Source organism: Pelodiscus sinensis, chromosome 8 (genome assembly GCF_052426305.1).
Source record: "Pelodiscus sinensis isolate ZL-2025 chromosome 8, ASM5242630v1, whole genome shotgun sequence".
NCBI classification, from domain to species: Eukaryota; Metazoa; Chordata; order Testudines; family Trionychidae; genus Pelodiscus; species Pelodiscus sinensis.
The window spans coordinates 39,901,105-39,916,497 of NC_143059.1; the positions used below are offsets into that span (position 1 = coordinate 39,901,105).

At 40.3% G+C, this 15,393-nt stretch overlaps 1 protein-coding gene across 5 annotated transcripts in view; it reads left to right on the top strand.

The window, feature by feature from the left end:
• Positions 1-15,393, top strand: part of HECTD2 (HECT domain E3 ubiquitin protein ligase 2) — an 84,532-nt gene that overhangs the window by 36,404 nt on the left and 32,735 nt on the right. For all 5 annotated transcript variants that reach the window (XR_001367843.4, XM_006117449.5, XM_006117448.5 and 2 more), the window contains 3 exons: positions 3,949-3,994; positions 9,112-9,221; positions 10,056-10,204. Coding sequence is in view for 4 of the 5 variants with exons in the window: in XM_006117449.5 (XP_006117511.2) it covers positions 3,949-3,994; positions 9,112-9,221; positions 10,056-10,204 (305 nt within the window). In the remaining variant the exon portion in view is untranslated. The remainder of the gene's footprint in view (positions 1-3,948; positions 3,995-9,111; positions 9,222-10,055; positions 10,205-15,393) is intronic.

A 15,393-nucleotide genomic window follows, 5' to 3' on the forward strand; every position in this document is an offset into this window, starting at 1 on the left:
GATCAACTTCTGCATTAGCTAACTCTGGTTGTGAAGACTGGGAAACCCAGCATAGCAATCCATATTCATTCCCAGGCTTCCTTATAAGCTTGAACTCAATCTGCTAACTTAAGTTAAAAATCAGGGTGTTTTTTTTCCTTTATAAACAATGTAGACATAGCCTCAGTCATAATCGGCACAGGATCATAAGGACTACTCCAAGTTCTTGCTAGAAATTTCTTATGAGATAAGTAAGTGACTATGGAGCTCCCTCATGCTTTTCTAAAAACCCTTTATTTTCCAGCTGGAAACCCAGATTTTTCTTTTCAGCTTTTTGCTTTCAGAATGTCTTTTCTCTGCTGCCTCTCCACAATGCAAATTGCCCCTCTGTCAGACCAGCATATAGGCTAGTGGCTTACAAAGGTGAACAATGGTGTTCCAGAAACAAAGTTCTCTATTCTTCTTTGCTTCTCTTCATTACTGCCTTTTTTGTTGATAGATCTCTGCTGGATAGAGAGGGATGTGATGGATAGGCTACTTCCCAATTCCTGCTGAAGTGGCTCAGCAAACAGTAGTAGCTCAAAACAGAAGCATCTGTACAGAGCACAAAAAATTCAGCGAGGGAGGCAGGTCTTAGTAGTGTTAGTAACAGCACCAGGAAAGTAGATGAACACCAAAAAGTAGTACAAACCAGACTTATACCCCTGTTACAAAGCACAAAAAGTCATGTGTCATGAAAGCCTCCTTGCGTCTTTAAGGTAGAAAAAAGAGCGGTAATCTTCTTTTCGCATACTATTCTCAGCTCCTCATGCGTCTCTCATTCCATGAGGTTCCCTCCCATAATATGTAGGGGGCTTATTAATTAATATTTATATTAAAAAGGTTTGGGGGGTCTCTTGTACTAGTGCTGTATAAATAGAAAACAGAAAAAAAATGCTAAGATAGCTGGCTGGCTGACTTTGCTCTGTTGCTCAAGGTTCACCTCACTTAGAAAATAGCCAGAATTTCATAAGGGTCTTCCCAAAAGTCTCTTTCAGTAAATTAGTTCATGGAAAGTAGTGGGATTTTAAATGCAATGAGCACTAAAATAGGTTATTTATCTTACCCTTCTCCCCCCCTCCCCGAATCCTTAGACAATTTCTTTCATGGACATAAGAGCCACAATTAAAGAAATACAAGAAAAATTGAAGAGTTTTGGAAATGCTACTTGCTTCTTCCTCCAACTCAAACACTTCCTATCAATCTTTCCACAAAGAACAACAGTTTATTCTTTAAAATCTTAACTTGCCACTCAAGAAAGACTTTTAACCTCATGGAATACTTTAGCACCATGATTATTTTGACTCTGGAGTCCTCAGCAAAAGGCAAAAAAGAATCAGTTAAAGCCGAGGTGGTCATACATTTTCCTGTTAGTACATGGACTTTCCTTAGAAATGATTGATTGAGGAACAGTTTACTCAGAATGGAAGCAAACATGACAAAGCTATTGCCGAAACTGGAGATCAATAACTTTTAAATAAGCTGCAAAGAAAGGAATACCCATATTGCTCAAGGCATGATGTAGGAAACAATCTTTTTCATTAAGGAAGACTTCTTACTTAAGCACTATATTAGATAGGAAGGTGAAAGCACCGTCCAAAGAAATTTGGGCGTGAGTATTATTTTTTTCAGCCTCCTGTTTTTGCCACTTACTTTGCTGGAGCATCTCTATAATGGTTTAGGAGGGGTGTCTCAAAAGTGCTCAACATTGACCTTCTTTGCTCCCATTAAATCCACTGGAAGCTTTATCATTGACCTGATTGGAAGCCGATGATTGAAGCTTTTGAAAATTCCATCCTTGAAGATATATGACCTTCAAACACAAAATAATGCAGACCATTTTGAAGACTGCTAGTCTCTTCATTCGTGGTAGATGACACCATTCACCTAGTTTGATTCTCCACAAGATCAATGACCCTAAGCATCATTGTTGGGAAATAAACTGAGTTGAATATATGGAAATGTATTAATTGAGGCAACTGATCACACTTTAACACCTTTTTACAGAAGAAGTCCATTTGATAAAACTCTCAACAAATGATTAAAATCTCTTGAAGACAGTTGGGGCTCAAGAAACATAAACTATTCAGTAATTGCAGGCCAGGCTGTCTCCAGTATACCTAAAAGATGCTACAAGAAATAATTCATTTTTTTTAAACTATGAAAGACAATGCTTACAAAGTAGAAAAGTACACTAGGATTTCTGCAGTGTTTCCTGTATCAGAAACAAGTGTGCAGTTTGATTTTGTTCATTGTACCACAGATGTTTGATTCCTGCTTTCTCTTCTCATGAGGGATTTATTATAAGAGACTTCTACTTGTAAATTCTTGCATGGACTTGGGGATTTATCTCATGGCTAAGTCTTTCTCAGAGACTGCTTCTAGACTGGCATGATTTTGCGCTAAAGCAGCTGCTTTTGCACAAAATCTTGCTGCCTATCTACACTGGCTGCGAATATTTGCGCAAGAACACTGACTTTGTAATGTACAAAATCAGTGGTTCTGTCACATACTCTGATGCTCCCGCTCAGGGATAAGCCCTCTTGCGCAAGTATTCTTGTAGACAGCAGTGTTAATTTCTTGCGCAAGAAAGCCCGATGGCTAACATGGCCATTGAAGCTTTCTTGCGCAAGAGAGCGTCTATGCTGGCACAGATGCTTTTGCACAATAGTAAATCTTTTGCGCAAAGGCACATTCCAGTATAGACGCTCTCATGCGCAAATACTTTTAACGGAAAAACTTTTCCGTTAAAAGTATTTTCACAAAATCATGCCAGTCTAGACTCAGCCAGAGTGTTTCAGTATCAATAGTCAAATTAGTTGAGATTCATTACTGCATATTCTTTAGGGAGCAAAATAATCCTTAACTTTTCAGACTTAGAAGTATCTCACATCTTAGCATCCTGTTATTTTATTCTAATGAAAAATGAAGAAGAAAACTAAAAGAGAACTGATTTCCAGCTTTTTGGATTGTTCTCAAGATTTATCTTAAAAAAAAAAAAAAGGCAGTATTGATCTTCAAGTTTTTTGTCTTTATCAGTCTTCATCATAGAAGGCAGAAAATCCAAAAAGTCTCCTCTTGAATCAAATTCTCTGTTAATAAAACATTGAAGGCCAAAGGTCTTTCCTCCTTGGAGGGACTACAGACAGTCCTCTGAATCAACTTCATTTTCATGTGCAGAGAAATCTTGAGTATCAATCAAGGAAATGCATAAAGCAACCATTTTGTTCCAAAGTGAAGTTCTGGGTATCTGGCCAAACAGTGTTTCCTAAGAGGGTATTCAGCTAAGTGGTGCTTCTGCAATTTTTTCTGTGCTTGCCAAGGTTTCCAGCCGAACCTGGTTCTTTTCTGCTTGCCTGTTTTTCACTACCGGCTATGCTTTCTATGCAAAGGATCAATGGACAAGCCTCTCTAATAAGAGAAATGTTCTTTCTTATAATTTTATCTGGGCATGTCTCCTGATCGGTCGTTGTATTGTTGTAGGAATATGTAGGGAAAATAAACTTGATTTATCTTCAAAGAGCTGTTCAGAATCACATTGAGGTCCAATTAGAAGACATTTTATCGGTGTGTGTGTATATATATATATAATTATTTTGAGTAACATGCTTCTTTCTTATAATTACTTGGAAGAATTCTTTCTGGCATGAAGGAAGTGGATGGTGGGTTTCTTGTCCTATGACCTAAAATGATAGATTACTGCTGCTTCTCCTGACCAGTCAGTGAAAGGGACCCAGAGTATGTGTAGATTGTAGAATAGTGATAGAAATGTAGCCGTGTTAGTCTGGTGTAGTCTAGATTGTAGAAGAGCAACAGATATGGTATTGTTAGGAAAGCAAAACTAAGATGTTAGATACATGTTTTCATTGACTATTATTAATGTTTGTTTATATTTATTTTTTATTTGGGTATAAATTTGTTTGTTCTTAGGCCACGAACAAAAGATGATCTTAGAGCATACTGTATACTTCTACAGGTAAGAAATATAGACTTTTTTTTAGTAAAACACACAATCTGTTAAATCCAATCAAAAGCTAAACTGTTCCGTAAATTTAAAAATACAAGTTAAGAGACTTTACATTAAATTGATTTATATTTTGTTCCCTTCTGTATGGAAACAATGACTGGAATATTTACACTACTTTACAGATAAGTCAACTGCTGTGGAGTTTTTTCTTTTAAAAATGTATATTCATAGGAAAAATAGAGGCTTTCATTCTATTTAACATGTGAAAAACAACACAGACATACTGCTTGGAACTAAGGATGTAAAAAAGCACTAAAATAGTTAACTGGTTAAAGATGTGCTGGTGTGCTGACAAAGCCACTGACACTCGCCTCATTGCTCTATGAGGTTTCTCACTGCCCTGGCCTGCTGGGCCAGATCTCCTGGTCTCCCACAGCCAAGACACAGGGCTGAGATTACCACCCTCCCAAAGAGCAATATAGACACTGAAATTTCAAGTCTGAGGAGAATGCAGGCTTGGGCACAGCTTCCTAGAAACCCACTCCCCATATGGAATCAGAACTCCAAATGAACCATTCAGATAAGCCCTCTTTAAAAATCAAAGGAGGATGTGCACACTAAATGCGTCCCTTGTAACAGTTATTTACACTGCGCTTCATAGGAAATAAAAGTGAAGCTATTAAGTATAAATAGTAGGATTTAAGTGGTAGTATTTATAGTATAAATAGTAGTATTTATTAAGTATAAATAGTAGGATTTAAGTGGTTGCAAGTGAAAACAGGTAGAAAAAAGTGAATTACAAATTTAAGATAACAGAAAATGCATAGCTAGTTTTAACATTCTAAAAGCTCATAGCAAACTTACCCTAAAATTATTCTTATTTCAGCTAAGCCTCCAACCTAGGGAAGATCTTTTTGCCCTGGGGTCTCTGGTTCATGCTTTTGGGGGTGACATGTCAGCCAAAGACCAAGAATGTGAAAACTTTGCTGCTTCAAGAAACGTCCCTCTGGGTGCTTGGTGTGTTCCAGCGCCACAGACTAGAATCTTCACAGCAGTGCCTGGGGGGGCCATGCATGCATGATGAGTAGGGTGTGCCAAAGCCATGCATGCAGGCCCACCCTCCCCTCAGTTCCTTCTTATCATGCCTGGCTTAAGATGGAGCTTGGCTATGCTTTTCACTCCTTCATCAAATCCTATATATAAGTAGTTAAATTTTGGTTATTTCTTCTTTGTTTATCTCACGCCTTATCCAAGTTTGTGTGTCCAAAAAAACCAATAACAAAAACCAACCCCGCCCCCATTTTTCTCCGAGTTGTTCTCCCCTCATTACTGTTCACCCCACCAGTAATGCTGGGGACACCTGGCTTCAAATGCTGTTCAGCCTGTCATGATTCCATGCCTGTCTCCGACAGACATTCTAAAGGCGTGAAATGCCTTGGTGAGTCCCATGTCTAAAAGGACTGCCAGCACTACACCAAGCTTCAAGTGCAAATGTGCAGAGACAGGGACCTTCGCCTAAAAATGCTCATGTTGGAAAAGGTACAACCTCTGATTCAGGCACGGAACGTCCTAACAAACTGAGACCTGAAAAGGGGAAAAAATCCCCAAAGAAACATGCCTCTTCATTACCTCACAAGGTCCAGTTGCCCAAAGGGTGCACAACCGAAAGATCAGCACCGAGAGCTGAAAGGCCACCTCGTCTCAGTACTTATGATGCCCGAGTGTTTCTGACACCAATCAGGCTGTCTCTAAACACAGCACACACAGAGCCCACAGAAGGCCACAGGCCTGTGCCTGCCTCACGCACTTCGGGACCCACTGCGACACCAACTAACCAGAACAAGGACTTTTCAGCACCGAGGCCTATTAATGCAGCACTACAACAGCTAGCTGCACCGACTATCGGTACCGTAAAATCATCCAACGGTGCCGCGACAGCCGTGGAACTACACCTCACATTGGTGCTAACCATCACTACATCAGCTCCAGTACCTGTCACAGCACCATCCACTCCACCACCCAGGTATTTCCACCAGAGATACCTCATGGTGTCATGTATATTTACTTCTCTGTTCTTTAGTACTAGCACGTCACAAGCTTTAGTGGCACCAAAACCTGCATCATCACCTACACTTTTATCTAGCAATGATGATAAGGAGGAAGTAACATTTTCACCCCAGTTGTCACTCAGTACCGAGATATCTGTGCCTTTGACCCATCATCCCATCTTCAGCCATCCCATCGGCACAAGGATGCCCCTTTGACACCCATACCCATGGGTGCCAGCACCCATGCACTGTGCTTCCCAGTGGCAATGTTGGAGTCCATGGGTGTACAATTATAGAAAGAGGCACTCAAAAAAGAAGGCAGCCCAGCCTGCCCCTTCTTCTCCACCACAATCTCCATCACTGCAGAGGATGCATCAGTAGACCACAGATCTGGCCTAGATACATTCCGAGACACAAACTCATCCTCTTTGCCTGACAAGGCAGTCATGCCACCACCTCCTACCACAGCTGATAACTTCACATCCTTTCAGGATCTTTTTAAGAGGGTCGCAGCTGACCTTATCATAGCCGTGGAGGAGGTACAAGAGACATACCATGAGCTCACCACCATTCTCCAGGTCACCCCATCAGCCAAGATCGCTCTGCCTATAAATCCAGCCTTCATGGAGACTGCCAAGACTGTATGGCAGATCCCTGCCACTATCCCCCTCCCGCAGCTGTAAGAGGGCAGATAGGAAATACTACGTTCCCCCAGAGGGGTCTGAATTCCTCTACACCCACCCACCCACCCCCAAACTCTCTAATGGTAGAGGCGGCCCTTCAGAGGAACAAGCAGCATCAGCTCCTCACCAGTCTGGCCGATAAGGGTAGAAAGAGGCTGATTTGTTGAGAACGTACCCAGAGCCAAGAAACAGCAATTCAAGGCAGTCATTGTGGAGGGACCTGCAATATCATGAACAACTTTACAAGCTGCTCTCGACACTGTGGATACCACCACCAGATTGACAGCAACTTCAGTCGTTATGAGATGGGCTTTCTGGTTCAACTCTTTGGCATTTCCCCATAAGATACAGTCAACCATGGAGAATCTAGCATTCAAGGGCAAGAAGTTGTTTTCAGCCAAAACCATTGAGGGTCCTTCAAGATATCCAGCAACCACAACTACAACAACAACATGGTTGTGGCAGGCAACAGTACAGACTCATTCAAAGCAGTGCTACCTACTTGCCATAGCAACAAAATAAGCAAATTTGGGGCATCAGTCAACCAAACACTGCTTACACATAAAGGACAACAAAGGCTGTTTTCAGGTGATCACCAAGACATTGAGGGAAACACCCTTGATGGCTCTCATTTGCACATTTAAAACCATAAGCCATTCTACTCTCCATGGCTGTGTCTGGACTGGCAAGTTTTTCAGCAAAAGCAACTTGCCAGCTGTCTACACTGGCTGCTTGAATTTCCTCAAGAACACTGACTTCCTACTGTCTGAAATCAGTGCTTCTTGCGGAAATACTATGCTGCTCCTGTTTGGGCAAAAGGGCCAGTGTAGACAGCTCAGATTTGTTTTGGGCAAAAAAGCCCCGATGGCGAAAATGGCGATTGGGGCTTTTTTGTGGAAAAGCGCGTCTAGATTGGCACTCACACTTTTCCGCAAAAGCACTTTTTGCGGAAAAGCGTCCGTGCTAATCTAGATGCTCTGTTCCGCAAATGCTTTTTCAATTAAAAGCATTTGCGGAAAATCATGCCAGTCTAGACGTAGCCCAAATGTCTAACTTTACATACAAGAGTGATACATGCACCCAAGTAAGGTTTACAGATCCAGAAGATTGTGACATTAAGATTGACAGGTTAGATGACTTTTATTTTGTCCAAAGCATCTTCTAGTTATGAATATTTATGTTCATAAGTCAATTTCATGAAGCATGGGTAGGGTCAGTCACAGTTTTGTTTAACTGGTTCACTGCTGTGGGCGGCATCCATCTAAGCCCCCAGCAGCTGCAGAAAGAAGCTGCTCTGGCTGACCTGCCACAGCCATGAGTACGGTCCAATCAGCCGGGTCCACCAAAAGTGCAGACTTCTGCTGGTGGTGGCCAGCTGGTGGGGCCAGTTAATTGGTTACCTTGTAAGCAGACAGATAAGGCTACTGCTTTACTGGGTAACCAGTTAACTTCTTACATTTTTATTTGGAACCTGCTTCTTGCAAAATGAGAAAGCAAAGTGGGTTATTTTACTTCCTTCTCATCTCTCCTGCATTGATCTGCCCTCATGCCCACTCTCCCAACAGACTACATTCTTCATATTTTGAGCAATGTTTTGTTCCAACAGTTAAAATAAGGCTCTAATGTGATGTATGTATTAATAATATTTATATGTTTCCTGCAACAAGACAAAGGTAAGAATGCCTGAGTCTTATTTATATTCGCATTTGACTGTTACTGCTATGAGTGGAATTGTGATGAATTATAAATCTGTATTTTACTAATATAGATGAGTCATGTTGATGTATTTCATACACAAGAGAGCAGTTCACCAGCACTTGGGGATCAAGACATTGGGAATCTATTTCACGTAGGAGAACAGGTTTTCAGCTACACCAGGGAGGAGCAGTAACTATGAATTATGTGAAATGTAACCTGCTGTGATAGTGGGAGTGTGATAAGTCCAGTGCAGTGGCACTGATAGAAATTAAGACTAGTGCTCTAATCCTAGAAGATGTCAACCATTAGTATTTATTTGGAGAAATATAGTTATATAGAATATTGAGCTATAGTGTCAGTGCTAACTACAGGCATAAGGATATTGAAACTTGCGTAAGTATTGCTTAACTTATATATTTTAATTGATGTTTATTGCAGCAAAGTTTTTGTTAAACAGAAATCAGAGATTTGTTTATTTAAAACACAAGAACATTATTATTTTTTCTGTTGCTATATTGAATTAATACAATATATTTTAAATTAACAGAAGTTGTAAATAAAAAACATTGTTTTATAAATTTTGACTCTCAATTTTCAGAATACTGTATTTTCATCCATGATGTGTTGGTTGGAAAAGTGTAATGGCTTTATTCTTTATATTAATTTTGGTACTAACAGCTTATTTTTTCTTTTGCAGAATCCTCAGTTTAGTAACACATCTACCTATGTCATCTATGCTCACTTGCTAAGACAGATAGCAACCTTGGCAGAAGTGGACCATCATTTCCTAGCTCACTGGTTTAAAAAGTAAAAACAACAGCAGCAACAACAAAAACTTTCCATCATATAGAATCACAATTTTTAATATGCTTTCATTATTAATGAAAGTTTTTTTTATTCTGACAAGCTTTAATTATATTAACTGAAAAGTTTTATTTTCTAAAACATGTATGGCAGGAAGCAATAGGCTGTGAGGAATATAGAGAGTCCTCCTTCTAAAGTTATGGAAGTTACAAGGCTATGTTAATTTTAGCATGGCCCTGTTGTAACTGTTCTGGTAGGAGCCTCTAGGGGCTGTAGCTTCATTTACGATACAGGGCTTCAGTCTGAATGAGCCTGGTCTTGCAAATTTTCTGTTAGATTTGGAGGAAGCTTTTCAATGACAAGGGAAATATTCCCTTCTCAACTTGAAATGTGTCCTAGTTTACTAAAACTATAATAGCTAAATTTTGGTTTTGCTCATTGTTTAAAAAGAGTGATTGTTCTCTTGTTTAAGCAGATAACATGAGGATTTACATTTTTAATTGTTACAGCCAATGTAGAAAAGCCAAAAACCTGTCCGGATTAAAGTATAAACTTCACAGAGAGCAGATAATTCTGTCTTTCCATTTTTCACTTTATTAAAGAACCAATTAACTATTTAGTAAAGAAGTAATTTCTCATACAGTAGTATTAAAAAGATGTAAGAGATGAAAGCATACCTAGAACATACCTGATGCATTCAATTGAATTGCTAAATCCTTTTAAGAAATATATTGTCAAAACAATTTTTAGAAGTATTCAGATGTCATTAACTTTATATTTGCAATTTTGTCTATTCTAGTATAATTTAGGGGGGTAACTTCAGTGTATTTCTTCTAGGATTTCACAGAAGAGATTTAAGCAATTGGTAGACAGATTGCTGCAATTCATTTCTTTACGTCTGTTTCCTGCAAAGCCTGAAGAATTCCCACCCATGATAAAATGTACCTGGTGGATTCCATCAGCAACCAAAGTCTTGGCTTTATTCAGTGAGTTTTTCCTAACTAAAATTGATTATTCCTAGTTCATACCTCTGTGAGAATATATGAGCTTTTTCTTTTAAGCATAGAGAGAGAAAATGGTAACTAACAAAGTAGATTCTGCAGTCGCTGTTATCAACAGACCAGGGTATTCCCACAGCATTTCTGTTTTTCACCCCTGATACTGAGGAGAATACAGCTCTGTCTGCATCTAGCAAATGCCTTTTTCCTTATCCCAGAAGAATCTGTATCCTAAAGCAAGATTTTCCTTGCAGACATGATCTAATGTATATAAAAATCCCTTCTTTTCCTAAGCCTGTATGTTTATTTAGAGAGGAAGCACCATCTTATCTTGCACTTCAGTGGTTGAGATTTTCTCCCACAACAGTGTGACCACTTAGGATTGAGTCAAAGCTCAAAGGTGCAAGTGGGAATAGCTTACTCTGTATTTTAGAAATGCACATCCGTCTGTCCATCTGGGAGGTCCATTTATTCAAGAACTCCTCTTAAATGTTAAGAGCTAGGACCACCAAATTTAGTATTCAGCTTTCTCTTATCATAACTTAAAAGCAAGGTGAGGGTTTGGTTGTACCAGGATAATGGGATTTGCACAGACTTTGTTGGTTTCTCATAAAATGGAAAGGGAGGGATCTGGCAGGAGAGAGTTATACTACAGAATGACTGGGGGAGAGGAGGGAGCAGCAAGGGATGGGGACCGGGACAACTATAGAATCATAAAACTGGAAGGGAAGGACCTTGAAAGGGCATCGAGGCAAGTCCTCTGCCCTTACGGCAGGACTAAGCACCATCTAGACCATCTCTGATTTATGTCTTATCTAACCTTCTCTTAAATATCTCCAGAGATGGAGATTCCACAACCTCCCTAGGCAATTAACCCTGACAGTTAGGAAGTTTTTCCTAATGTCCAATCTAAATTTCCTTTGCTGCAGTTTAAATCCGTTGCTTCTTGTCCTATCATTAGATGCCTACGAGAACAATTTTTCTCCCTCCTCCTTGAGACACCATTTTAGATACTTGAAAACCGCTATCATGTCCCCTCTCAGTCTTCTCCTTTCCAAACTGAACAAGACCAATTATTTCAGTCTTCCCTCATGTTCTCTAGACCTAGAGAGCAATCATTCCTGTTGCTCTTCTCTGGACCTTCTCTAGTTTCTCCACATATTTTTTGAAATGTGGTACCCAGATGGGGACACAATACTCCAATTGAGGCCTAGTCAGAATTGGAGGCCTAGTCTACCAGAGTAGAGCAGAATGACTTCTCGTATCTTGCTTACAACACTCCTGTTAATGCATCCCAGAATCATGTTTGCTTTTTTTGCAATAGCATCTCACTGTTGACTCATATTTACCTTGTGGTCCCTAGATCCCTTTTTGCAGTACGTTAGAGTCCAGATTAACCGACACTCTGTAATCCGACACTCCACTTAATTTGACCCTGCAGCTCCGGGGGACTTTGTCCCCCGGAGCTGCAGGGTCGGATACAGCGCGGGCTGGAAGAATGGCCCCGCTTGCTGCCCTGTTGCTCTGTAGGAGCAGCTGCTGCCGCTCCTGCCGGGGACAAAGCGGCCTCAGCAGGAGCAACAGCAGCTTCTCCTAGAGAGCAACGGAACAGCTGATGCTGCTCCTGTGGGAGACGTCTCCAGCAGGAGCGGCATCAGCTGTTCCCTTGCTCTCTAGGAGAAGCTGCTGCTGCTCCTGCCTGGAACTGTCGTGGCAGCAGCTTCTCCTAGAGAGCAACGGAACAGCTAATGCCACTCCTGCCAGGGACGTACCCTGCAGGAGCGGCATCAGCTGTTCCGTTGCTCTCTAGAGTAGAGTCCGTATCATCCGACATATTTGGTAATCCGACCATGGGTAATCGGTCCCATTTACGTCAGCTGATAGGGACTCTACTGTACTTCTTCCTAGACAGTCACTCTGGAACGCCTTGCTAGAGGATACAGTGAAGGCTATGACTTTAACAGGGTTCAAAAAAGAGCTAGATAAATTCATGGAGGTTAGGTCTATCCATGGCTATTAGCCAGGATGGGTAGGAATGGTGACCTTAGCCTCTGTTTCTCTGGAGGTGGGTGACAGGGGAGGGATCACGTGAGGATTACCTATTGTGTTCCCTCCCTCTGGGGCATCTGGTTTTGCCACTGTCAGCAGACAGGATACTGGGCTAGATGGGCTATAGGTCTGACCCAGTATGGCCGTTCTTTATGTTCCCATTCTGTATGTATAAAACTGATTGGTCCTTCCTAAGTGGAGTACTTTGCATTTGTCCTTATTAAACTTCATCATATTTACCCCAGACCATTTCTCCAGTTTGTCCAGATCATTTTGAATTATGAGCCCGTACTCCAAAGCAGTTACAACCCCTCCCAGCTTGGTAGCATCTGCAAACTTAATAAGCGTACTCTCTATGCCAATATCTTAAATTGGTGGATGAAGATATTGAACAGAACCAGTCCCAAAACAGACCCCTGCGGATCCCCACTTGTTATGCCCTTCCGGCATGATTGTGAACCATTAATAAGTACTCTCTGGGAATGGTTATCCAGCCAGTTATGAACCCAACTTATGTAGACCCATCTAAGTTGTATTTGCCTAGTTTTTTTGATAAGATGATCACGAGAGATTGTATCATATGCCTTACTAATGTCTAGATATACCACGTCCACCACTTCTCCCTCATCCACAAGACTAGTTATTCTATCAAAGAAAGCTATTGTATTGGTTTGACATGATTAGTTCTTTACAAATCCATGCTAGTTGTTACCTGTCACCTTTATTTTCTTCCAGATGTTTGCAGATGAATTCCTTTATTACTTGCTCCATTATCTTTCCGGGCACGGAAGTTAAACTGACCGGTCTGTAGTTTCCTGGGTTGTTCTTATTTCCCTTTTTATAGATGAGCACTATATTTGCCCTTTTCTAGTCTTCTGGAATCTCTCCTGTCTCCCATGATTTTTCAAATATGATAACTCAGAGGCTTAGATACCTCCTCTATCACGTCCTTGAATATATTAGGATGCAGGCCCTGGTGACATGCAGATATCTAACTTTTCTAAGTAATTTTTACCTTGTTCTTTTTTTATTTTATCTTCTAAACCTACTCCTTTTCCACTAGCGTTCACTATGTTAGGTATTCCTTCATCATCAGATTTCTAGGTGAAGACTGAAACAAAGAAGTCATTAATCAACTCTGCCATTTCCAAGTTTCCTGTTACTGTTTCTCCCTCTTCACTGAATAATGGGCCTACCCTGTCCTTGGTCTTCCTCTTGCTTCTAATAAATTTATAGAATATCTTGTTATCCTTTATATTTCTACCTAGTTTGAGCTCATTTTGTGCCTTTGCCTTTCTAATCTTGCCCTTGCATACCTGTATTGTGTGCTTATATTCATCCTTTGTATGTGTCCCATTTTCCACTTTTTATATGACTCCTTTTTTATTTTTAGATCATGCAAGATCTTCTGGTTAAGTCAAGGTAGTCTTTTGCCATATTTTCTATCTTTCCTACGCAGTGGAATAGTTTGCTTTTGGGCCCTTAATAATGTCCTTTTGAAAAACTGCCAACTCTCTTCAGTTATTTTTTCTGTTAGTCTTGCTTCCTATGGGACCTACCAGTTCTCTGAGTTTACTTAAATCTGCCTTCCTGAAATCTGTTTTACTGTTCTCCCTTCTTCCATTCCTTAGAATCATGAATTCTATGATTTCATGATCACTTTCATCCAAGATGCCTTCCACTTTCAAATTTTCAACCAGTTCCTCCCTCTTTGTTAAAATCAAATCAAGAACAGCTTCCCTCCAGTAGCTTTCTCAAACTTCTGAAATAAAAAATGTCTCCAGTGCAGTCCAAGAATTTATTAGATAATCTGTGCCCGCTGTGTTAGTTTCCTAACATATGTTTGGATAGTCAAAGTCCCCCATCACCACCAAATTCTGCACTTTGGATGATTTTGTTGTTTAAGAAAGCCTCATCTACCTCTCCTACCTGGGTAGGTGGTCTGTAGTAGACCCCCTCGCATGACATCATCCTTGTTTTTTATCCCTTTTAATCTAATCCATAGACTCTCAACAAGTCTGTCTCCTACAACCATCTCCACCTCAGTCCAAGTATATACATTTTCAATATATAAGACAACACAGCTCCTCCCTGTTTTCCCCCACCTATCCTTCCTGAGCAAGCTGTAACCTTCTATACCAATATTTCAATCGTGTGTATTATCCCACCAGCTCTCTAGATCCCTTTCTGCAGTACTACTTCCTACACAGCTGCATCCCCTATTACCTTATTGAACCGGTAGAGGGGAGGAATGGAAAAAGGGACAGTTATCTATTATATATTCCAGAAAGTTTGTGTGTCTGTCTATCCCCTAGCCAAGGGTCATGTATCCATCCCCTGGCTGTTCCCACTAGAGCTGCAGTGGCAATAGACAGTTGCTTCTCATCTGGCCCTAAGGTGCTGTGGTGAGAGAAGGCTGGGATTATCCTGTCTCCCCAGGGCAGCTTGGATAGTGAATCCCTCATTCTTAGCCTCTTCCCCTCCTGCCTCCCGAATGGTGATTTAAATGAAGAAAAACAAAAATTATTTCAGTTAAGTATGTGACAAATCGTCTAGTGTTGATTATAAAATGTTTATACGGTAGGTTGCTGTGACAACTAAGACCATAATAGTGCAAGAAGGATACATATAAAAAGATATTGGAAATCTGAACATGAATCAAATGCAAATGATTATCATTAATTCTGTTTCCCCATTAAAAGAAAATAGATCAAATAAATATGAGATGCTTTCAGTCATAGATATGACTGAGACTGATATGGGCTATTTCCCACAAGTCGCTAATGTATAAATCCACAAATCCCATTGACACAAGCCTGTTAGCAAACATGCAGGTGAATTGGCAGATTTTAAAAATTTCCAACCATGCATCATTGTTTATTTTGCATATAGCAAAAGTCAGAAATTCTGGTAAGGTGCAGTACTTTATACAAGTGTTTTATTGTTGACTGAACAGATATTCACAAACCTTAGTATTAAATTTGAGATTGGAAATCCAGTGTATTGCTTAAATGACTGTGATAAATGCATTGCAACTCCTAAATTTAGGCTTGTTGAAATGAGTCTTTCTCAGTCATTTATGGGGAGTGATTTCAAGTCTACAGTGTGGGCCTTCTTTTTACATCAAG